The sequence below is a fragment of the Mycteria americana genome, chromosome 3 (assembly GCF_035582795.1).
Source record: "Mycteria americana isolate JAX WOST 10 ecotype Jacksonville Zoo and Gardens chromosome 3, USCA_MyAme_1.0, whole genome shotgun sequence".
NCBI classification, from domain to species: domain Eukaryota; kingdom Metazoa; phylum Chordata; class Aves; order Ciconiiformes; family Ciconiidae; genus Mycteria; species Mycteria americana.
In genome coordinates, this window is record NC_134367.1 from 111,212,573 (window position 1) to 111,237,926 (window position 25,354).

The 25,354-nt window shown below is 36.8% G+C and overlaps 1 protein-coding gene across 6 annotated transcripts in view; it reads right to left on the reverse strand.

Moving 5' to 3' along the window:
- The window catches only part of CLIP4 (CAP-Gly domain containing linker protein family member 4), a 35,873-nt gene that overhangs the window by 4,532 nt on the left and 5,987 nt on the right, over positions 1-25,354 (reverse strand). For 4 of the 6 annotated variants that reach the window (XM_075496571.1, XM_075496575.1, XM_075496572.1 and 1 more), the window contains 13 exons: positions 23,981-24,120; positions 22,972-23,065; positions 21,881-22,042; positions 18,410-18,528; positions 15,728-15,964; positions 12,242-12,377; positions 11,341-11,481; positions 8,621-8,704; positions 5,065-5,205; positions 4,496-4,630; positions 2,189-2,312; positions 1,328-1,392; positions 555-627 (listed from right to left, as the gene is read on the reverse strand). In XM_075496571.1, the coding sequence (XP_075352686.1) occupies positions 555-627; positions 1,328-1,392; positions 2,189-2,312; positions 4,496-4,630; positions 5,065-5,205; positions 8,621-8,704; positions 11,341-11,481; positions 12,242-12,377; positions 15,728-15,964; positions 18,410-18,528; positions 21,881-22,042; positions 22,972-23,065; positions 23,981-24,120 (1,651 nt within the window). The remainder of the gene's footprint in view (positions 1-554; positions 628-1,327; positions 1,393-2,188; positions 2,313-4,495; positions 4,631-5,064; positions 5,206-8,620; positions 8,705-11,340; positions 11,482-12,241; positions 12,378-15,727; positions 15,965-18,409; positions 18,529-21,880; positions 22,043-22,971; positions 23,066-23,980; positions 24,121-25,354) is intronic. The other 2 variants (XM_075496576.1, XM_075496577.1) reach the window with 2 other exon arrangements.

Consider the following 25,354-nt stretch of genomic DNA (forward strand, 5'->3'; position numbering starts at 1 on the left):
CCTTTATAAAAATAAAAAAAAATTGGTTTTGATCTCATGTCACTAGCAAAACATGTAATAACATTAACAGGCTAGTACACATGGCAGTCTGAAATAACTGGCAGATCAATTTCCTTTCACCTGATGCTAGGATCTACAATATTTGCCATAGGTGATAGTAAAGGTAAATTAAGCAGTACAAAGCATTTTATTTGGGGCTTGAAAGAGTTTAGCCAAAACAACTTTTAATGTGCAAGGTTCAGTCCGGATCACCAGGACAAAGTGAAGTCCTTTAACAAGACCCTCTGAACTTCACCCAGCTGTGTGCAAATACAAGAATTTGGAGAATATGCAGCAGTGAACAATTGGAAAACAATTTTAATGCCAACCTGAATCCAAGGACTGCACTCCTAGATACCCACGGAAAAATAGTCTACTACTGGTCCATTTTGGAAGAAGAAAAAACGAACATGTAAAGGTCTAGATATTATACATGCATAAAGATTTTATTTTGGACAAGAAATAGTAAAGCTAACAGCCAGCCCACCCAAACATGTTACACTCAAGACACTCACCTAACAAAGGAGTTTCTTCTGTTTATCTCCTTTTGTGAAGATGCAGAGGTGGTGCTTAGACTGCGTCTAAAACCTAAGTGGAAAGGTTAATAAGCTGTGCAGGAGTTCTTAAAAAAAAAAAAAAAAAAACAAAAAACCAACCCAAAACCACAACCTTTATGAACTCATATTCTTTGTGTTTTCTTTTACGCTGCTTCCACTACATTTGCTACACATTCTCCCCTCCAATGTGGAAATTAAAGTGATGAAACTTCTCATGAAAGTAAGTGTCCATAACATGTTCACATTTCCAGAGAGGACAGAAATTAAATTAACCAAACAAGGGTAATTTGAAGCAGCCTTTTCACAAAAAGCTTAGGTAAGGAAAAAGAAAAATAACTACTTCAAGTACCTCACAGAAGTTTTAGCCATTTCATATGGACCCCTCCCTACACTGATCCCTTCATCAATGTCAATTTAGATTAAGTAGCAGGTTCAACTTATGGTTAACTCCAATTAGAATGCCATACAGTAATAAGGAAAGAGGGTCAACAATATTTACTCTGACATAATTATTTCTGCCAATATAGGGTTAATAACAACACACTACTCCACAGTTCCTGCTGCAGGCTACATTTTTAGGACGGGACCAGCCAGATTATTGGCTGGCATTTGGGTTCCTTGAAAATCTCTTGTGCTCTCAGAGAAGTGGGCTTTGTGCAGTAGGTTCTGGTGGTGGAATGGTAGCCTGCGGTAGGCTACCTAAGCCAGATCACAGTGTCTTACGCTCCTACCTGGAAAAGTGTGATTGATTTTACTTGATGAAGTCTCTGTGAGAGAATCCAGAGAACCTGTTAGTCTGAAAAGCAATAACACAATGAAGAAGTCATTTCAACTCAACTCTGAACAAACCTACTGCTGGCGTCCTTCTTGTCAAATATTGATTAAGTTCTGATTCTTTCCCTTCTCCATCCACCCCCAAGAGACACTTAACATTTCAGGTGTAATCAGGCTGGTATGTAAGAGGTGCCTGGAGCAAACTAGTTTATTCAAATTACTTGCCTTTTACTCAGCAAGACAACATGTATAATTTTGAGACCAGTTCTTGAACAGTTTGGCTGAGCTAGGATATTCAGGGAAAGAAAAGCAAGAACATGTCTGGCAGAGTAACTAGACACTAATACAGGAGGAGAGAGCACAGTATTCCTCGGACCTTCTTCCTGAAACCTAACAAAGAGACTACAAACAACGTGGTGGATGCTTTGGTTCTTCTGTGCAGTTAGTTGGAATGAGAATAGTATTTCCAGTCATGTCCAAGGGCAACTTCCTTTTATAACCAAATTTAGCTCAGCGCATCAGGATTGGGCCATGAAAGTAAGGTTTAATGAACACAGACTGTATCAGAAACGGAGGCCCTGGAGTGAAAATACTTGAGGTAGCTGCAATAGAAACAGGGGGAGCTGCATTTCCAATTTATATTCTGCTTTCAAAAAGCTGATCTAAAACCCACCAGGTTTTTAACAGAGGTTATAAACTTCCATTAGCAGACGAAAACATTTATTTCTTCCATATCTGCTGCAAACCTTTGTTTCCCACTGGAAACGTATTAAGAAAGCATTTAGCAACACAAACATTACAACAGCTTCAGTGCTTACCTCTGTACACGAGATGGTGGTGCAAATATACCGTATCTGGGAAGACAACTGAAGTACTGAATGCCTCCCACAGAACCATCATTCTTCCCGTGAGGCTTGTCCAATTCAATTCCACACCAGAACCCTACATTTCAAAACATGGTATTTCAAACAAAACACCACAGGCTTTTCTTCATCTAGACAGTTGGTACAGCTGGCATCCAGCCACATCAAGGAAAACAATTTCTAGTTAGAAACTGTCTGGGTAGTTATTTTTATATATATATATATATATATATATATATATATATATATTTATTATTATCTATGTAACTGTGCAAAAGTTTATATCATAATAAATCTAAAGATAATTATCTCAGCATTTTTATATGCTTTCAAGAAAATTGACATTTTAATTATTATAGAAAAGGTAAAACCCTTGATACATATACTACAGCCAAACAGAACGTTACTGAATATAACAGTGGCTATTTGACAAAAAGGAGACAGGAAAGAAGAGCAGTGGTGGTTCAAGTTTCCCTCTTTAGTCCTCTGACCACATGGTTTATGCCTCATCTGAGACCATCAACAGTAAAATTAAAGTTTTGATATTAATTCATTCCTTCTCTCCATCTAGCAAGTTATAATTAATACAAATTGCAAGGCTGGTTGTATGATACTGAGAGAAGGGTGTAAGAATCAGAACTGGCCAGCAATTCATCTCGTACAGAACACTGAATAGGCATCAAGATGTTAATAAGCTTGATCATTCATAACCTGTGATAAATGTGAGCTGATTATGTAAAGGTGCTAAATTTCATACTCCATTAGCAGTCCTTATGCTATCCATCCCCAAAAGATTCAAAATTTAATTGAAGTCACTTGGTACTAAGGCACTGGATAAAATGGTAATTCTAATTATCAGCTCAAGAAACATAGGAATGACAGCTTATGAATTAGAAGGGCTCAGTACAGCAGAAGTTCTCCCCTTCCTGTTTTTAGAATTAAATAACGATCTGCATTGCAGCAAAAGAAATGAAGTTTGGGTAACTTCCAGAGCTTTGATACATATTAAAATTGAGATGCTTAAAAATGCATCTGTTACATTTTCTATAAATTACTGGTTTTGCAAATGGTGAAGATTTGTGATCTTTCCATCCTCACTCCTTACAATACCATGTTTTTCTCCAAAAAATTTCATTCCCTTACATGGGGGGAGAGGAAGTAGGCTTACACTGTCAAACAGGTTTCTGATTTTACACTTGTTAATTTGGAAAACGAGTCCTTTTCTCATTGTTTACTTTGTAACAACGCCATGAAGGTAAGAGCGATCACATGGAAGTGTAGAATCAGTTAATTGCAATATCTTAAGCAAGGACTGCCTACAATGAAATTGGGGAAAGGGGCGAGAATGAAAAAAGTATTTAGCTTGTACCACAATCTTGCATTCTGTCAGTCTAACACTTTTTTTTAAATATCGATGCCACCAAGTGTCAAGACAGAGTATTGCCACTTACGTATCAATCAAATAGACCTCATTTAAACTAGGTACTTACACCAATACTTATCAACTGTTTTTGCATTACTCTTGCAATAAGCAGATTATAGATAAGGACATAAAGAACATAGAATTTGGTTACAAAAATAGTATTCAGAAATTACTTTCCATAATTTAGAACAACTCGCTTCCGTTTGAAAACACCTGGCTTCACTGCAGTGTGTTTTTTAGCAAGGGGAAGGGAGGGAGGAGCTGAAAGGGAAAACGATGAGAAAAAGGTGGTAGAGTTTGGGGCTTTTTGAGATGCTTGTAACTTTTCATCTGTCCTGTGACCTAAAGGTTTATTAGTTAAGATTTAAATGTTCACAGTTACCCTCTTAAAGATGCCAAGAAGATACAAATGAGACAGATATATGACATGATAAGAGTACAGGTATTGCAAGAGTTGTCAAAAAGGCTTACTACAAAAAGTGAGAAAAGGCACATGATCTCAATAAAATATATACCACTTTGGAGACTAAACTGAGGATTTTCAGAAAGCTTTGTAACAATATCTACAATTTCAACATCAAAATATTTCTCCTAATTAAGCCGTGTTAGTGGACAAGTAAAAGTCACATTATAAACCATTATTTTTTGCTGGCAGTTGCATTAAGTAAGAAATATTCAATGAAACGTAGGAGAGAGAAAGAACTTTGAAACAAGCCAGTAAATTTAGATGTTTTTTGGAGGGACTGAGGAAAAAGATGGAGTTCTCTTAATGTTCACATGCTTACATGTAAGCTATTCCATATTGATTCCACAACATACACAAAGAGTATTGCAAATACCTGGTGCAAATTTTGTCGTCCCACAAAATCTAACAGTGCCTGTTCTCTGTCCTACCACCAGTACTCTGTCTCCAACCTGAATTTCTCCTTCATCCAAAGCATTTTTCCTTGTAGCCGGAGAAGAACTATACAACCCTGTTCAACAGAAGAACAAGATCTGAAATTAGTGACATTATATCTTTAAAATTTAAGAAAGTCTTAAATAGTGAGCCAAATGATTGGTAAATAGAATATCTATCATCTTTAACATAGCGTACTTTTAACATATGGCAACACACTGCAGATTTTCCTTAGACAAAGAATTGCTTTGCTTCAGCATGAAAACTGTGGACTACCGCCTCTTTGCAGTTGAAGGGTACAGCGACCAATAACAAGAACAGTTTTCCTCTTGAAGATGTTCTAACAAACTTTTTAAAAGTTGCCAAACTTAAGTTTACGGTTAAACTACTTCCCAAGTGTCTTTCTTGAACTATCTCAGATTCTTAAACAGCCAAGTAGTTCTACATAAGTATTCAACACAGCAGGAAACTTCCACCTATGAAAATACACCTCAATAAAACAGACCATACCAGCACTAATTTTAGATGAGGCAGGAGACACTCTAGTCACTGCTTTTTTAGTGCTGCTAGTTGAGTTCCGCTTCTTGCAGTAATTCTGTTTGCCTTCCAAGGAGGTAGTAGAAGAGGAAGAGCTGCTGTACACAGGAAAACCTAAAAGACATAAATGGAAATAGTCCATCAGAGATCGTATTCGGGAAAGGACAGATTAAGCAGAAGGGAAAGCTTCTGTGAGAAGGTAGTTATCTGTTCTCCAAAGTGGGCAGAAGACAAAGTAAAGAGCCAGCACTAGAGGTTGTTAAGCAGCATTTACACAAACACCTGTCAGGAATGGCCTAGGTGCATCTGACTCCGCCTTGGGAATAAGGTGGTAGTTTAGTGCTGGAAAAGGTCTCCAAAGCCCCTTCTTTGTTACTCCGTGAAAGTTTTCCTAAACAGTCTCAAACATTTATTAAAATATGGGAGCCTTAGTAATAAGAGATCATACCACCACACTTTCAGCATCCAACCTATTAAAGATTTGATGAGAAGTGGAAGGAAGGTGATATTATGTGAGTGAATTATTGTCTGGATTAAAGCCTACTATATTCCATTACATTCTGTATTAATATTAAAATCTGTACCATAAAATAAGAATGGGAAATAAATCACTTTTATCTCCATTTGCAAACTCTGATGTCTAAACTGTCCGATAAGACTTATGTTCGGCTTTCCTCCTTCCTTTTCAAGGCTCTCCCCAGTTCTCCCCTTTCCTACCTCCTTCTACCCAAAATAAGACAGGGTGCAGCAAGACACGTCTATGCCTCAGTTTCTCAATGTGAGAAACTAAGATAATGTTGCTTATCAAACTTTCCACAATTCTGAAGGCTTAATTCATTAGTTTTCGCAAAGCACCTCGATATCGACGCAGGGTTAGTGTGTTCAATATAATTTAATTCTCCAATCTGGCAAAGCAGTAAAGAACTGCAGAAAGGCAAATGCAATGGGTCAAAGCAAAAGCTTAGGCATCTGGGGACAGAAATCTAAAGACTCTGAGATATTGGCTGCAGCTATGCTACAATGAAGGAAATGCAAATTACTAAATAAATGGTGACTAAACAGGCAAACTTCAACTCCAAGTCCAAGGTATAAATATATGTGTGCATTTGCAAACACATACTACAAGTCCATGTTTAGAAGTCAGTCCAGCGACGGATTCGCTGGAGGTCAGACCACCTACCACTTTTACATGAATGCAACAAAAACTGCTGATGCAGCAATACAGAAACTAAAAGAAACTAGACCAGTCATTAAACGCTTCATTTTGTGGGAAATCATGAGGTGGGAGAAGGAAGAGCAGAAGGGACTTCAGCAGGTCCTATAATCCCTTCCTCTTCCATCAGGCAAAACAACTATTCGTTGTATCACTCCCGCCAGGTGAGTATTTGACCTGTTCTTAAAAAGTGGGCAGATCTCTCATCAGGGAGATCTCGGGACTTCCTCAGCAATACATTTCACCACATAATTATCTGTACTGTTACGGGGTTCCCCCCCCCAATGTAACACCTAAATTACCACAGTTTTAGCTCAAAATTTCTTACTCATTACACATGCAGAATGGGTTATATTATTCTTTGTATTTGAAAGCTTCCTGTTTTATCCCTTTACCCTTCTGTCTTTTTAACCACACAATCACAAATTCTATCAGTCTTTTCTCCTAAGTTATGTTTTCTACCTCCAGTATATGGTGTCTTCTCTGAATTCTCTCCAGTTGATTCACATCTTTTTTGAAATGTAGTGTCTAAAACTAGATGCAGTGTTTTAGCTGAGGCCTTACCTGTGCCACGTAAAGCATCCAGGTCGCTTTGTGTATCTCACAGCTGACACTCTTTTTTATACATTCCACTATATTTTCCCTTTTGCAACAGCATGACATAGACGACTCACATTTACCTTGTAATACTCAATATCCCCATGTCCTTTTCTACAAAACTATTACCAGGCACGCCATTCCCAGGGTGTGTTCATACAGTTGACTGTTTCAGCCTTGCTACATAACTTGGTAGTTATCCTTACTCTTCCGCATCTTTTTTGAAAAAAGAAAAAAGGGGTTTTTGGGGGATTGGGGTTTTTTTTTTTAATATTAAGTCAGTCAACTATCTGCCAGGCATCATCTGCATGTTTCATGAACAGACCCTCTATCCCTAGTGTCAAAACAAACAAACAAACAAACAAACAAAAAAAAAAAAAAAACCAAAAAACACCCCACCCAAAACCACCAAAACACCAAACCCCAACAATCCAAAACCCACACAAATTACCAGACTCAACACAAACTCCAGGAGAACCCCAAGCTAAACTAGCCTTCCTGCTTGACAAAGAACCACCGACAACTACTTTTTAAGTTGGATGTTGGACTTTCCTAAAGATTCTCCACCTGCCTTATGGCAGTATTATCTAAACCACTAGATCCCAAAATGAGGCTTCACTCCGCATGACTTACAGCCTGCAAAGCCTTTGGAGTCCTATTAATTGCAGATATCATATTGTATCCATCAAACTGAGACAGTGGACTGCCAGTTAATTTCATTGTGTGACAAGAACCTGAAGAACATGCCATTAAGTGCCCTCCATGAACAAAATGTAGGAAACCTCTGTCTACACAAGTTTTTTAGCTCACCTCTGAAAAAGTATCATATAGGGCAGTGCTTAAATACCTTACGCTAGTCTCTTCCCCAAGTCTCTTCCTCACAACTGTTCACTGACAGAGGATATAAAAAGATGCTTTTCTTTGAAAAGAGTATATTCAAAGTCACAGTTCAAATTATTTCAAAGAAATACTGCTTTTACCAACACTTGTAGTATGATTTTATGGACAAAACCTCAAAGGAGACCCCATTTTTACAGTTTGTTAAAGACACCCCTGAAAGCGAGATCCCTTGATGTTTAAAGTTCAGCAGACAAAATACTGATGCAGTAGAAGTCACTATCCAACTCTGAAACTAGGTAATTGCAGAGAATGATTCATATGTAAAAGGAAATTTTTAAAAAGCTGGAGTTTCGTTTTTCATATTTGAAGCTTGTTATTATGAGTCTTCCATGATACAATGCCAAGACTGTTAAGTGCTGTTAGATGGTAACACTTTATTATACAAGCTTGAACATACAGATATAGGAGAGAATAAAAATTCCAGCAGAATGCACAGTTCTTCATCAAAATCTAAGCAGTAATGATAAAGGGCGGAAGGTCTCCCTCAGAAACCCAAGAAGGTAATTCTGCAGATCCTCTGTAAGATCATTTACTAAGAGACAGCTTTCAGCTTTAAGGGCTTGTCTATATTCTTGTCCATGTATTTGGATAGAAGCTGTTACCAAACCAATGCAGAACTCCAGCCAAACGTCCACACAAATTACTCCTAGTAAGCTAAATGTGTACAGCCTGTTTGGGACTTGAATACAGACAGGCAAGGCATCTTTTTTTTATGGTGTAGATACACAACTTTTACATAGGTAAGGCAGTAATAATACTTCCTCTGCCCTACCCAACATTTTTCTCAAGATGTTAAAAAATTAAAAAAAAATTAGTTACCGTCTTTTGCAGGTCCAGGTTTTCCCCTGTTAGCAGCCGTAAAGTTGGTTTCAGAAGCACTGTCTTTTTTTGCCATATTTAGGCCTATAAAAAGAATATATACAATTAAATATATACATCCTAACAATGAACAACAATTTTACAGGAAAGTCATGCACAAAAACAATTCAACAGATTTACAGGTTAGTGGATGCATGGATAAAACTGTACAGTTCCTTAGACTCTTGATAAATGAGTAAAACAAGACCGCAGAATTGTTTCGATGGATAAGCACAGGTGTTAAACCCGTTAACACATTAGAACAGTCCAAACTATCTTGCCAAACAATAAAAAAAATTGTCTGAAAAATACTAATTTTTATATTGAAGGAGTTTTACTTAAATCTTTCAAACATTTACATCTATTATATACACAACATTCACTTTTATAGTACTTAAGGTATACTATTCACTAGAATTAATTTCACAATTTTTGCATTAAAGATTACAGATAAAGTTTTGGGAGAGAGATTTGAGACCAAATCTTCATTCAGTCTACAAATAATGAAGAAAGTATGCCAACATGATTTTTAAGAGCCTAACTCTTAGAGCAGCAATGTTGTGATATGCATGTGAACTAGTATTGCCACAGAAGTTATAATTTGTGAACAGCCATTTTGCATTTCTGACAGTTTCCTACCCTAACTCAATGAAGAACAAGCTTATCTATGATTTATCCCCTCCCTGTCATGAAAGAAAAATCACATCTTTTTTATTTAACAACATCTCTCAGCTTAATTCAGCTACAGGCACTGAACTAGTTTGCAAATGTACTGTATTTTCCAAAAGTTTATGGTTCAGCCATTAAGGCATCAGATCAAAAAACTAGTGTTTGTGACTAATAACACATTTCTCAATTTGATCACAGTAGTCCTATTTCTAAAAACTTGAAGAAGACCTATTATCATCAATCTGATGGATTATTCAAATCCAGCAGAAACAAATCAAATTTGAAAATCTCTATACAGTATTATATTTTACTTTGCAGCTTATAACCATATCTACAAAAAGCGTATTAATTTTTCTTGGATCCTTACAAACCAGTGTATTGCAGGAATGAAGTTTCAGGGAAAGAAATGTAATCTGGTGATGCACATAAACACTGCAAAACAAAGTTGTTCTGCAGCTTTATCCTCCCACTCCAGCCAGTGAATCAGCCAGGCACATTAATTCTAATGGACCTTTCAACGCAAGAACATCTTACAAACCACAGCTTCCAGATTACTGTTAGTGGACATAAGCTCTGCCAGGCAGATAATGCATAACTCGCTCTCATTTCTACCTAAAGCAAGTATCAAATGTTTAAAATTTACAAAGATACAAATGCACCTTTATGACAGAAAAGGTGGTTTATGACTAAACTGTCTGGAACACACCGTCTGTGACAAAGGAAACAGTCCTTTCCATTATAGTTTAACGAGTTACAAACAGTTCACAACAAACTGAATCAAACATTGAAAAATATTTAACAGAAAAAGTCAGCCTAGATCAGCTCCTGAGCAGTGCTCCTAAGAAACCGATTATTCTGAGAAGCTTTTTATGCAGGATGTCCATTTATAAATAGCTTAAATCTTGTGCTAATTGTAAACACACATAATTAGGGCTTACTTCTCCCTCAATCTATGTAGGGAAGAGTTACATAAATCATCCAAAATGCTGCCAAAATGCATCTCTTCCACCAGCCTGGCACATTGTGTCTATACCCTGTGTATTACTGGTAGAGAGTGGAGTGTTTTAGGGTGCTTGAGTAAATCCAATGAGAATGTATGCACATCTTCCATAAACTGTGCTGTCTTAGTATAAGTCACCTAAACAGCGTTCAGAAGGCAAAAGAAATGTTAGTGTAATATATTTAATGACATTATTATGTAGCCAGCCAGACACGAGGCCAGATTATGCATGGTGGGCACTGTAGGCAGCAGGGAAGAGTCTGTACTCCAAACACCTTGGAACCTAAACAGACAGAAAAGATGCATCATTCTTGCTTCACAAGGCGGGAACTTACACAGAAGGATTAAGTAATTTGAATAAATTACTAAAAGACTAAGCTAGAGCCAGGGACTGAGCCTGTAACTCCAGTCAGTAGACCGAGGCTGTATTACAAGGACATCCTTTCTCTTCTAATTTGCCTCTGGTTTTACTCCGATAACTTAATGAGCAGATTGAAAACACAATCAGTTAAATAGTTCTTTGATCATTTTGCCAGAAAATAAATTAAATTTCTTCAATTTCTATACATAAAGTTGTATATAGATTACTTTCTAGATTTTCACTGATTTCAGTGAGATGTTTCAAGTTACCCAGGAAGATCTTTGTAAACGAAATCACGTTAAGTTTACACATTTAACTGGTATCGCAGCCAACCAGAAATTACTTTAAAGGCTCGAGAATAAATATTGTAGTGAATTTTTTTTTTTTTTTTTAGTAAAGTATATAAAGACCTCTATTAGTACATCCGATCACTATAATCACTGAGCAACTACACGCAATGTCCTTCCAGTACTAGTTTAAAGGCTACTGAATTTCTAATAATGATAACACGTAGTTAATAAATATCACCTTCTCATCCCAAGTGATGAACTAATTCTAAACAAGTATTTTAATACCAAGATTTACATGATTGGTGCTAATTCTTGAAGATTAGTATCTCAATCCTGTCTCAACATACAAGAAAATACTCACCAGAATTCACTTTGGAAGTTATGTGCGTCACATCTATTTTCTTGGATTTGACCAAAGGCGAAGACCGCATGGAAGAACTTCGTACAGAGCTTTTTTTGTGATCAGAAGCCTTGCTTATTTTAGAAAGAGGTGCAAAGATACCTGGAGAGAAAATTGTATGTGCCAAAAAAGAAACACGAGTAATATTAATGCAACAAAACTTTTTGGCTACTACCTTTTACATCAATTAATTTCGGTTTTTTTCAGCCATGATCATGGCTGAAAAAATTATGAGTTATTATGAGTCTTCAAATTATTATGTGCTGTCAAAGCACTTGTAGGGTAGGAAGGACTAGCTCAAATGAACAGTGAAACCAAAAGGCTTATCAAGCAACTTGAACAGAGTAATTCAGGAAGTCAGTAAAACTATCGATTAGAATCTTTGTCCTAATGGTAACATTCAGTCTCCGCTGTTACAAAACACAAGACTTCGTATATCATGACTGTCCATGAAATATCCATCAAAATACCTCAAGCTGGAAGTTAGAAAACAACTACAGGCGTGAATCTCTTAAAAAGGAAGGCAAAGCAGGTAAAGAAACACGGCCATTATTGTTACAACACAAACAAATAGCTTCAACAATATAGACGGAAAAACAGGAAAGACTATTATCTCACAGTTTCAAGGAAATAACTAGAAATAATCAGAAATTTTAACTGGTTGGTTGTTTCAGTGGTTTTGCAAATAGTTGCGGCCAAAACACTAGGAACAGTTCAAAGAATCAATAAAACAAACAAAGCACTAAAAAGAAAAGCAACATAATTTTTTATCTGTTTTTATTCTCCCAAAAGGTTCATATCTTCCAACACTTTCTTTAAAATTCAGGTTTTAAAATAATGTAAAAAAAATTAAAGGTTATACCGCGTTTTGGTGCACACTTGAAGTACTGGACTTTTCCAACACTTCCATTGTTCTTTCCTTCTGGTTCATCCAGCTCTACACCAGCCCACTGGCCACTGGCAAATTCCGTTGTGCCACAAAATCTTAATGTACCAACCTAAAGCAAAAAGGATCAACACAGAAATAGTTAAACAAGTATTAAACAAGTTAAACAAGTATTGTTTACGACAACACAGTATAGATTACGAAGGAGACAGCAAGCCATCTCCAAGCTTTTGATCAAACAGAGAAATACAAACATAACAGTCTCCCTTGATTATTGACATCCCGATCTTCCAATGCCAGCGAATACATTTTCCAAAATGTATTAAGTCTTTGCGTATATTTGGTATTAAACAAAAGCAGTGTTATTGACAAAGTTATTGACAGATCTCATAAGAGACAAGAATTAGACAGTAAGCACCACTGTACAATACAACTCCAAGTCAGCAAGGTACAGGAGTATATGCCTAATGAGAATTTTTACTTTCAGTGTCTTCCACACCAATAGTTCCAGAATCATGGCTAGAGATCTTACCGAATTGGAGATTCCATGGAAATACTAGATTAAAAATTCTATAAATATATCTCTGTGTGTATAAATATGTATATATATATTAAAAAATATATATATTTATATTTATATATATATTGCAAAGGTTAAAGGGTAAACTTCAGAGCATACTGAATTTTTTCTTTGGAAAAAAAAAAATCTTAAGTCTTTTATTCCCTCCTTATGATTAAAGAAAACTTAAAAAGCCAGCAAATGTTATAACATTTTTTTGCTGTTTCAGTATATACTATGTAGACTCTGAACAGATAAGTGTATCAAGAATATCAAGACAGACCAGTCTTGCTGGTGGACCTCAGTCTCCACAAATATACATTATAAGCTTACACACTTCAACCAAACGAGGGAGGAATAACTAATAGAGATGCATTTAACACTGATTTAAATGCATTTTTATATTTGATTTTTAAATTAGTTTTAGTAAGAAAAACCTTTGATCTTTCAGTTGCTCAGTTTTCATTATCTCATGTGACCTTAATACCATTCATTTTTTACTATGACTTCACTGTCTAATCCAGCCCTCAGAGAGTAAACAGACAGAAACCATTTTTGTTCTTTACTATAAAACCTTTCAGCTACTCTTTCTTAATGTTCTGTAAAGAAATAAACGTGACCCAGAGCCTATTCTTCTTCTACGCTGAAGATCTTCTTTAAACTTGATCGTTATAGGCAGGTACATCACACTAATCTAGACCCAGACTTTTTAGCTACCATCCCAGAGATCAAATTCAGCCGGAAGAAGCTTGGCCAAGCAGCCTAACAGATTCCTCCACTTCCCAGGCACCAGCCAAAGGGCATTTACCGGCAGAGGGAAGGCACCAGCATCGTCAACTGGAGGTGGAGATGGCAAAACTGAGGCTCCAGTTTTGCACAAGCCCTAGGACTAGTGCAGGCAAGGAGCAGAGGACATCTCGCACATGAGAAATGTGGCAGGAACAGGAGAAAAGAGTTTTCTCCCAGCTATTGGTTTCCCTGCACTCACATTTCATTGAGTGTCCATTCAGGTAACATATAACCTAGCAGAGCAGGAGCTGGTGAAGCTGAGGGATCTCAAATCACATACACATAAACACCTGCTTACACAGCTTTCTACCCTGTAAGACAACTAGAATGACAGGTGCAGTAGGAATCAAGAGAGGAATCCATTTTCCCTCTGGCATCTACTGTGCTTTGCTTTCAAGCTTCATTAAAGCTGCTATGTTAGGAGACTACAGAAGCAGGAAAAAGAACAGGAATCCATAACTATTGCTCCTAAAAATGCTGCCGTTCCAGTGCCCTCGTCCCAGCTTCCATATTCCAGAAACGAGAACTGATCCAAGAGGAGGTTAAGAATTGGGCACCATTTTCATCATCCTGTTCTCACTTTTGCTCCACCCTGCACACATTTATGAATACCAAGGGAGAGGGGAAGACAGGGCTGAGATCAACTTCTCCATTCAGACAAATGGAGAACGTGGGTGGGAAATGATGTGGGAGTTATACAGAACAGCTCCTCACACACAAAGAAAGGAAGGGAGGAAAGCAGATGTGGGAAAGGAAGACTAAAAAGCACAATCACATTCCTCCTTCCCACCTGCCGTATGACAGCTTTGGTTCCCTTAAAAAAAGGGAAAGCCCTGCTGGCCTCTGGCAGCAGCAAAACAGCTTCCAACAACTTCTTAAAAACCACTGTAATAGCATATTCAATAAAAGAAAAAAGTAACCAAACCCAGGAAGCTTTATCTATACACAGTAAGCACATTACAGTACAAACAGTTCTACAGGCCTTACTTGGAGGAAAGATACACAAGAGGACTAATTTCTTCCCTTTCTTGCTATAAAGCCTCCATTAACCTGCAGTTACATTATCTCCCCTTGCTATCACTGTGGAATGGCTTCCTGTAAAAGAAACTTCCATGAACTTCTTCCTGTCTTTAAAGAATAAGTGGCTTCCTGTACGTACTTCAGTTAAAATGCCTTCTGCATAGCTAGTGATTCCTTCACTTTTCCTGACCCAATTTCAAGAACACACCAAATGAAAATACAGACTGGAAGCTGCTTTGCACTCTTGATAGGGTTCACTTTAGAACGCTTCAGTTGTGATAATTAGAAATCTGAAGTTATACTAGAAAAATTATGAAAGGTAAAGCTACTCAAACATAAAATTTTGCTCACAAATGCCTTCAATATTTAACAGACAAATATTTGAAATCTTGAAAAGAGTTCTAGCACTCTTAAATCATTTCAGAGCCCTTGCTATGAGAGCAAGTAAGAGGTTTGAATACTTACTGCAATATCAATGTTACATTTTTCAAATACATTTTTTAAAATGTGTCTAGCAAGGTAGCTTCTTAACAGCTATTCACAGTTGAGCTGGACCAGTATTAGCTCCATTCTTATACTTTCACAGAACCATGTAACAACCCCGTTGGCACAGCACTGCTTCAAAGACTTTAGCTGCATTGCACCAGTGAAATTGGGTTACTATAGGCTAAGCAGAATTAAAGTTTTCTTTTACCGCCTTCTGGAAACTATCAGGGGTAATTCAGGAATGCAGACTCATAACTGAAAGCTGGGCAACTCACAAAGTAATCTGTAAATTTTACCATCATTTTAATGTGACACCAAGAACGTTAATAAAAGCTGAGCCATGCTGATCTACTATAGGAGACTTTAAAAATTGTTTACAGATACAAAACGCAGACTGTGCCTGTCAAAACAGCTTTTCATAGTAGTGACTTTCTTTAATGCATAACTGTTCAGCTTATTAGTTCCAGTAACCAGATCCTTACTGCCATCCAGAGGTTCATACCTACCAGAACGTGTTTTAGACCCTCAAATTTGAGGTATGTCTCCAAAGGGGTAAATAAATTGACTGTCCATAAATTAGGAGGGCAGTATCGGGTTGCTCATCATACCTTCTGTCCTGCAATAACAACACGATCTCCCAGTTTCAGGCCAAGCGATAAAAGCATGGCCTTGCCTGTGACATGATCATAGTTTGGAACCATGGCTTTTGAGATGTCACACGAGAGGGGCACTGCATCCAGCAATATCTGCTTGATTTCTTTTGCACTGGCCGCTGCATCTGCCATTTCCAGTGGCATATCTACTGGATCAGGAACCACATCCGCTGGAATCTGCCCTTTGTCATTCTGTAGAAACATAGCATAGCACAGGATTTAATGTTGCGACAAGATAAACCTGATTAGGCAAAACCGTAGTAGTTTCTGAAGTCCATTAGATATTTTTCCTATAATATAAACAACTACAAAAACATCCACGTTTTCATAGAAGGATGCCAAAACATCCTTAGGTATATAAACCAGCATTTACAGTGACTTATTTTCAAAAGTGCTAAGTGATCAAAATTTTCATTCTGAAGAACATTATTAGTACTCAGAACACATGAAAAAATACACCTGTATGTATCTGCATACCTGAACACAGATTTAGAAAAGGAAGCAAGAATTCTGGTCTGTAATACCAATACTGTAATGCTAATACTTCCCAAAGAATTTACCTTTACCCTGTGTATAGTTTACCCCTTGGTGAGGCTTATTCCAAATGCAAGACATAATTTAATTAATATATAGTGCATGCATAGAATACTCAAAGTTGATGTCTCATATAAATGGTTGAATAAAGCTGTTCAGGTTTATTTAGATACAGACTATTGCATCAGAGATGAATTAAGGACAGAGTCCTTTCCAAAACACTTCCCATTCCCACAGAGCAATGACTGTGAATCCCCGTATGCCCCATGTGACACTCACCCTAGGCCAGAGTTGTTGGAGTACCAGCTCACCTGCAGTTAACCTTAACTCAAGGCCAGCTGGCCAGACAGCAAGTACACTGTTGGGCTGTCAGGCTGCTACAATGGCAGGTTCTACCTACGCTTTCTTCAGCAAAGGCATTAGTAATGGATCTTCACCTATCTGCCAATTTTCATGAAGTCTGTGGAAACATAATTATCTCAGTCTTCCAAATTTGTCTCAGCTGAGCCCCTGGACTCAGAAATTACCAGAAGCTCAAAGAGGGAAGGACGCAGAGCAAGATTGTATTTGCTTTGTTTCCTTAAAAAACAGACTAAAAGCTCAATCTCCCCTAAGCACCCTATAAATCTCCCTGTCTCAACCCTAGAAAACTATAATCCGTACTCAGCATTTACACTCTGCTGTCCTCATATAAGCAAACTCTGTCTCTGGTCAGAACTTTATTGTGGGATTGAAGAACTAAACACCTACCATTCCTTAAAAATCTACAGTCATTCTGTAAGTAAAAGGTCAGCCCCATTCAAGTCACAGTATCTTAAAAACAGAATATAGCAGGGAGTTTGTTTTGAGTTTTTAGTCATCACAGTAGCGATTGTTTCTGTCAGATCAGTCCCGCAATTCAGCCCACCAGGTGCCCTGCAAATCTTTGTGTCAACACAAGGTAGGGGGCAGAGAAGAGGCAAGAAGGCAAAAGTGGGTACAGTGGCACAGGACTGCTTTTCTCAAGGACAGAGCCCAGCTTTTGCCAGCTCAGAATGCTTGTGCAAGTACAAAGCAGTATTCCCTGTGGCAACACACTCTTAAACATACAGCTGCCACAGAATTTGAAACAGGTACGTGCCCACTAAATAACAAGACAAAGAAGAAAAACAGCGTTTTTAAAGAGATCTAGATTGAATATCATGAAGAACTGTATGAACAATGATGTTCCAGAAGATTTCACACCATCAGTGATACATAAAATAATGACTTTTGAGTACCCTTAAAACAATTATAATTTCTCATTTAAAAGAAAAACTGAATCTGAAAATGGAGAACTGAAATTCTGCCTATGCTAAAAAACAAACAAAACAAACAAGAAAAACCCCGAACAAAAAAAACCACCCAACCCCACAACCCAAAAAAAACCCACAAAAAACCAATCAAAACCCAAGATTTGTGGCTAGACACATAGAGCAGCACTCTACACTATAACTCAGGCCTATTATTTGGTTAATAAGCAGAGCAGTTAATGTTTCTTCATTATCAGTTACTTATGCTAAGACTAAGTTTACTGCTAAGCAATACACTGCATTTCTGGAGGTCACAGATTGCACTCCTGTATTTCTGAAAAGATCCACCACTGCCATGACAACTGTTGCAAGACACAAGGGAGTATTAACAAATGAAAATTCAAGCAACAAATAGAAGAACATCTTGAAAGCTATTTGAAATAGTGAACTAGACTGTGACACAAAAACCACAAACTTCAACACACAAGTACGACAAAGCATACAAAACAGTTGGAACAGGCTGCCCAGAGAGGTGGTGGAGTCACCATCACTGGAGGAGTTCAAAAAACTTGTAGATGTGGCACTTCAGGACATGGCTTAGTAGACATGGAGGTGTTGGGTTGATGGTTGGACTAGATGATCCTAGAGGCCTTTTCCAACCTTAATGATTCTATGATTCTATGAAAATCATCCACTCTGAGTTATAAATAGTTTTTCTGAAGCACTATCACTCCATGTAACACATTTTTAGCAACCAAAATCCTGGACAGACTGTTCAATTTTTCCAGGTACTTTTTTCACCTCTCGGTGAATCTACAACCTAACTCCTTACCCTAAAGGCAGGATTTGCTCCGTGTTCCAGCAAACACTTGACAGCTCCTGTACATAGGTTAAATGCAGCAATATGCAAAGCGGTTCCAAAATCAAAATCACTACAGGTGGCATCCACATCTGCAATTAAACATCACATGAGGTATGTAAGTCTGTTATGTGAACATTTCACCCTACAGATTCCTTGAGACATTCATTTTTACAGTTTATATTAACATTTATGCAGAGACACCATTATTTATGTACCAAATGCATATCAGAAGTAATTCTACATAGGATATCAACCTTATCTGCATCTGCTTATTCATACCATGAACCAATCTGGAAGATGAGCATTTATTTTCATTCATTTTATAATACTGATGACTTAACTGCAAAATTGTTGCTATTCAGGATGCCCAATCTACTGTGCTAAGATTAGAAAGTTAGTAACTTTAGGTTTGCATGTAAATTAATGTTTCAGAAATATTTATATTTTATTGCTTCTAGGTGTCAAATGTTAAAATGAGATGCATCTTCAATCACTTGTCTTCCTTTGCGAGCAGCTAGTGAGGCAAGGGAAAACTGATTATACCTCTGCTTTACATTGATTTAATTACTAATGGCCAAGAACGAAGTAAGAGCTACTGATTTTTATAATTTCTTTGTTTTCAAAGAATTGCACTCTAAAGGGTCTTGCACTGATAGTTTGGAAAACAGAGCACTGCATTGGACTAGAAGAGATTTAGCAAAATATATATTTCCATCAATTGTTCCCAATATATCTTTCAATCTGCTATGAAGTTATTACTGTTCTAGAAGATTGGAGTTTTAATGTCTATTTAGTCATTGGCTCCTCTCCTAAACTATACAAGAGAGATGTCAGTTTAGGTCAATTATGTATATGACAATTAAAAATGCCAGCTGATTTAATACACAAACCAAAAACCAACAAGTATTAGCAATAATGTTCCAATTTGAAATACTGGTGAGGAACATAAAACTTACTCAAGGCTATACAGTCTCCTAGTATTTTCCTGTATCCGTCTCTATCCCAAAAACCACTAGCCCTTCTCACAATGTGTTAAACAAAGTATATCCCAACTGTATCAACATCCTTATGTAGTTATACTAAAGTAATATTTTTGGGGCAAATAAAACATCAACATATACAGAAGATATATAAGTATCTATGTCTGTATAGATATGTCAACTTTATACATACTAATAAAGATTGACTCTGAATTTTAGAAAGATCAAAGATAACAAATTTGGGATCAAATTTTAAGTTTTACAATTGCACTAATATGAATACAAACTTAGCTATTTTAAATTTAATTGGCACACATATGAAAAAAGACTGCATTCACATGACACAATTGTAACAACAGCTACATATGCAGATGTACCTTTTATATATCAAATGTCAAAAGGCCATTACCAGTTTGAAACTGAGTAGAAGCTGTGTAGTTGTATACAACCATTGAAATTTCCATCTTTAATAAGGCTATCAAGTATTTTCTGCACACATAGGAACCAATTTGCAGAAATACTGATCAGTAATGTCAGCTACTGAGTCAGCAACAGTTGCACATGCTCCTACTTTAAAAAGTAACTGATGTGTAAAATTTTTTTTTTTTTTTAATTAGACTAGCGTGACTTCCTCAGACTTGCAGGCTTAATGCTTGGAGTTTTTAAACACTGTTTTCTTACAGCTTTGTTCTAGGTCTAGGTTGGCATAGTACAGGTGACAAAGAAACACATACATATCAAATGTTACCCAGTAACTACCCCCAAACTATCTAGGGGAAATTAATATGCAGCAATGGTCTGTCATCAGCAACCCATGCAGGTTAGAGTCATTGTCTAATGGCACCGCACAACATTTCTAATTCTTAAGCCTTTAACACTTTTTATATTTAAAACTTCTAAAAATTAAAGATTTAACTAGCTCTCTGTTCTAACAATTGAGGAGTAAATCTGTATAAAGAATTTAACTGCACAGCATCATAAAGGAAATAGTTTAGCAGTAAATAAAAAGGAAATATGGAAATATCTGTGGTACTGGCTGTTTCACAATGGGGGTGTCAGAGTCAGTATACCACTGTCGTGAAAAGTTATTTATACATTAACAACCTTTTTTTTTTTTTCAGTTCAGTATGGATCTATCCAAGGCATATTTGCCTTCTATGTACATCCTCCCTTCTCTGCAAACTGCCTGATGAAGTATGGAGCTAAGATTATTCTTTCTATTAATGCAGACCATCCATTGTTTTCATGTCACAGGGCAAATAATTTTATACATTTTCTGAGATAAAAGAAAAATCATCTGCTTATCCAAGAGTTGCCAACGGCCAAGGCATTTAACCAGAGTGGTTTCCTTGGAAATCTGAGCAAATTCCCACCTTTTCTGTAGGCACTGCACAGGAGGAGATGACAACACCAAATGCAAATGAGGCCTAAAAGAAGACCTAATTTGCTGATGCAAATTATGGAGACCGGACTATTGAAACGTGATGTGGACTTAACTACTGTGCGGTCTTATTTTGTCTTTTGTTACCAACCTACGCTTGTTACCTCTTAAGCATGTCATCCCAATAACAGTGCTGTTTAACAATTACCTCCATGATTATTCAAGGCATGGTAAGCAAGCCTTGTGTAGTCTAAAAACCTATCAGCTTTTCAGAATTTTGAGACAGAGTCTTTAGCTACAACTAGCTAAAAAAGGGCATTAATCATTTTGCAAAATGGCACAATCAGAAGGATATTCAGTAGAATGAATTAACATTTATATAATTTTAGTATCAAAATTGCTTACTGGTTTTGATATCCTGACCAAATTAGGAACAAATTGTTCTGGTTCAGAATCATTTCTGCATTTCCATTTGCATTAGTATAAATAGGGCTCCGGTTACCAGTCCTTCATATTATCGTTCCAAAGGTATTATCTATTTATGCCAAACACTAAAGTCAAACTGTTCCATACACGTGACCTCCTAGATAGCTAAGAAGTGGGAAAAATGAGCATGTCAAAGTTGCTTCAGTCACTAGTTTGCCACATGCTGTTGCCAAATCCCCACTTCTCCATTCCCCTTCTCCCAGCATTTCAAACATACTTCTCTATGTTTAAGGAATCTTAAAAACCCTAAGAATTTACCAGAATACTTACATCTTTGGTTTTCTGCATACATTCTCTTAGTCCTTAACAACTTAGAATTAACCTGTTTGCTTTCCATTCTACTAGATACTTCTCTACCATCTTGTACAAAGCTCAAGTTTAAAAACCAGCAATGGAATCAGCGCATTAAACCACAAATAAATAGGTTAAGAGAAAAATGGACCAATGAGGCTGAGTAAAAGAATAAGAAATTAGAAATGATTGATGTATAATGGATAAACAAACCCCACACTTAAAGACCACTATACACCAGCTTAGGGTCAACAGAGTAACAAAATACAGACAACTACATGAAACAGAAGTAACAATGCCTACCTTTTGGCTTTGCATTTTTCAAAATAACACTAATAAGTTCTGGAACATCAAAGTAGGCAGCATAATGCAAGGCATTCATATTTGTCCAGCGGCTGCGTAAACTACTATCAGCACCCAATTCAATAAGCTGTGTTGCAAATTTTACAGCAGTTTCAACATCACCTGCAAGGTAAATTTTGTAAAATATGCATTAGAGATTTATTTGAACTCAAAAAACATGCACAGGCTTATGTGTAACACATAATGTACATTAAACCCTTAAAGCTCACAGCAGAACAATTACTATGCCTTTCTTTTTAGGATTAGGATGCAAAAATCTTTGCCTTTTATCATAAAGGGCTGAAATCTTGACTATAGTATATAATAACACTACCTGTTTATCTCTAATGTAAATAATGTGTCACCCATCAAAACCAGGGATTTTAGTATCTGATAGAAGAAAAAAAAATTACACACCACAGTGCTAAAGTTTATGTTAAAAGATCTGCCAACATCAGAAAAGCTAACCTATGCCAGACCTCACTCAGAAACTTAGTTCAAACTCAGAGGAGAACTGGGTTCGGGTCAACAAAAAGTAGCACAACATAGAAAAGCTAATAGAGGTGTTCAAACAGAGTTAAATATGCTCTTATTTCCAGTACTTATGATCATAATAACGCAAACAAAGATTATTGTTTTCTTTCGGCATGATCAGGGTGAAAAAAAAAAAAAAAAAACAACACAACAGCGAGTCACCTAAATGTTCTAGTTCCACCGATTTAAGAAAACTGTCGATAGCTTAGTTCCAGTTTGTACCTCAGTCTGAAACAGCCTTTGCTACATTAAATATATGTTTAAGCTGGTACTATTGTTTGCAATACCTATACCACTAACTCAACTTACTCCCAACTGCCACAGCCATAACTACACTACAGTTCTGTATCTTCCTTTCTGATGGCCACTAGAAGAGCCAAAACCAAGCACTAAAAAAATAAAAATAAATAAATAAATAAATAAAATCATCTGCAAGGAAAAATTCTGTAATAGTCAGTGGGATTAGCCTTTGTGAAATAATTCGGTTTTTACATCTATAATAACATTCCTTTACTCACCAATACCATGAGCCCCTGATTTGCAAGTGTAGTGCAAGAGAGTCATATCAGTCAGTCCATCTCTGTCATTCACATTGCAACCCCTTTTAATGATCTGAGAGACAAAAGGAAAACAAGCACGTTTTAGCTCTGGCATCTCTCTGACATCAGTATTATTTAGCAAGTTATTTTACATATATTGACTGCTGGATTCATTGCAATGGCTAATAACAAAGAAGCCTGCCAGAATAGACTGTAACTGCAGAACTGAGCAACATGCACAAATGTAATAAATACTATTATAAGAATATAATTAATCTTCATTGTTTACAGATCTTAAAGCTTCTTTATATTATTACTTCTAACATCCATTTCACATGCTGAAAAGTTAACTGCTTAACTGAATAATAAGAAAATGACATCATTTATGAAGCCTCTCCCCTTGTTCTTTGATCTCTCAACAATCCACGCCCCCCTCACAAAAAAGCCCCCGGTTATACTATGGTAGGAAGAATCTTTACTGTACTTTCCCACCTGTCTAGCTGTCTAGAAAAGCCTGTAATCCAGACAAAGAAAAACAAGAAAATAGGATGGAATTACTAGAAACAAGGTGCCTTCTGAAAGCAGCCTATCGCAGGTTGCAAAGACTTCCTAACTCATTTTGTGCCTTGGAAACACTGCCCTAAAGGTCAGGCTTCACTGTAACTTCATATATTGGAGTTTATGATCAATGCTAAGTAGGAAACTGAAACGTGAAGGTGAAGGGTCTCTAAACAACCGCTTTGAGAAAAAGCATTGTTTCTACCATCTATCCAAATGTACTGAATTTTTATCCATCATCTTTCTCTTTCCAAATGAAACTTGACAACATGTGGAATACAAGGCACTGATCAGTAACTACTTGTTAAAAGGCAGAAACCGTACCTGCCTTTATGATTAGTTCTGCTTCTGAATGAACTGGTTTTATTTGTTGTCAACATAGTATTTCTTTAACACTGAAAGCATTCAAGGATCGTCATTTATACCTCACCTCATTCCCAATAATATCAATATTCTGCTGGACCTGTGGAACCCACTGCCTTAAGATAGCAAACAATTCAGAAACTGATGTTTTGGGGTTGAAAAGTATTTCTTGGCATGCCACATCATTGGGATCAAAGAAGGAAAACTCTGTTAAAAAAAGGAATCATTAGGTACAATTGTAAGTTTTAACATGCATCTAGTTTTTCAAACTCAGAGGCAAAGAATAGCAGAGAGAGTCACTTCACTACTAATCACACTGGAAAATCAGAATGTTGAATTAATTTAGAAAATTTTCCTTAACATCTAGTCTATTTTTCCTTTAATACGAAGGTCTTGCTTATCCTGAAAAAGTTTAGAATCAGCAACCAATACAATGTTACTGCAAGACTGATCTTAAGTTTAGGCAAGGACTAAGAGAAATGTGCAGCGATTATACTAATAAGGGTTTACTCTTGCTTCAAGCTAGCCAAAGACTGCTGATTCGAAGCTGTTCCCAAGCACAGACAAGCCTCTTGATCTCTCAGTGATTAAATGCGTACATGGTTTCTCCATATGCTACAAAACATGTCTTCTCCTTCTTCTTCCATCACAATTTACATAAAACATACCAAAATAGAAACACATGCACAAATCAGGAAGGCATTCTATGGCCATCATTATTTTCAGATATTTCATGAATGTGTCAATCCCAGCTGGTGGCAGCTGCAGGTAACAAACATCTTTAAAAATTAAGCCACCAAACCAAGATCAGGAAAAAGATATATTTTTAAGATTTTAAGCCTCATGTTGCTTCAGGCAACACAAAGTATAGGTGTAAAAACCACCTTATTATTAAAGTATGGTATTTCATGTTACTTACAGGTGTATGTATGTGCGTGCATGTATATACATATACTGTATTTTAAATTTGTGGAATTTCTTCCAACTCTGGAAAATTATATGAAAGAATCTGGATAGCAATGGCTATTAGGAGAGGGAATGGAAGCAGAATCTACTGTCATCAGCAAATGACTGAATCATAGAAAACACTGAACTTTTACCCCCGCTGCAGCTATCAGGGAGTTGCCTTTTAAAAAGGTTTCAAATAAATGTACAACGTCAGCTTGCATCAATCACAGAATACCAGGCTCTCAGAATGGACATACAGGTTAAGTAAAACAGCATCAGCCATCTGGGTGTGTGACATGGTACTAAACTACCTCTGGATGAATCATCATAACCTTTCCTCAAAAAGAGCATACACGCTTCTAGATTGGATTAACAGATAAAAGTACATACAGAGCTTGCTTCCTGGCTATCTAGAGTTCCTCCAACTGCATTGCCTTGATTCAACAAGAATGAAAAAGGAGGACAACTTCACTGATATTTAGCATGAATTTTT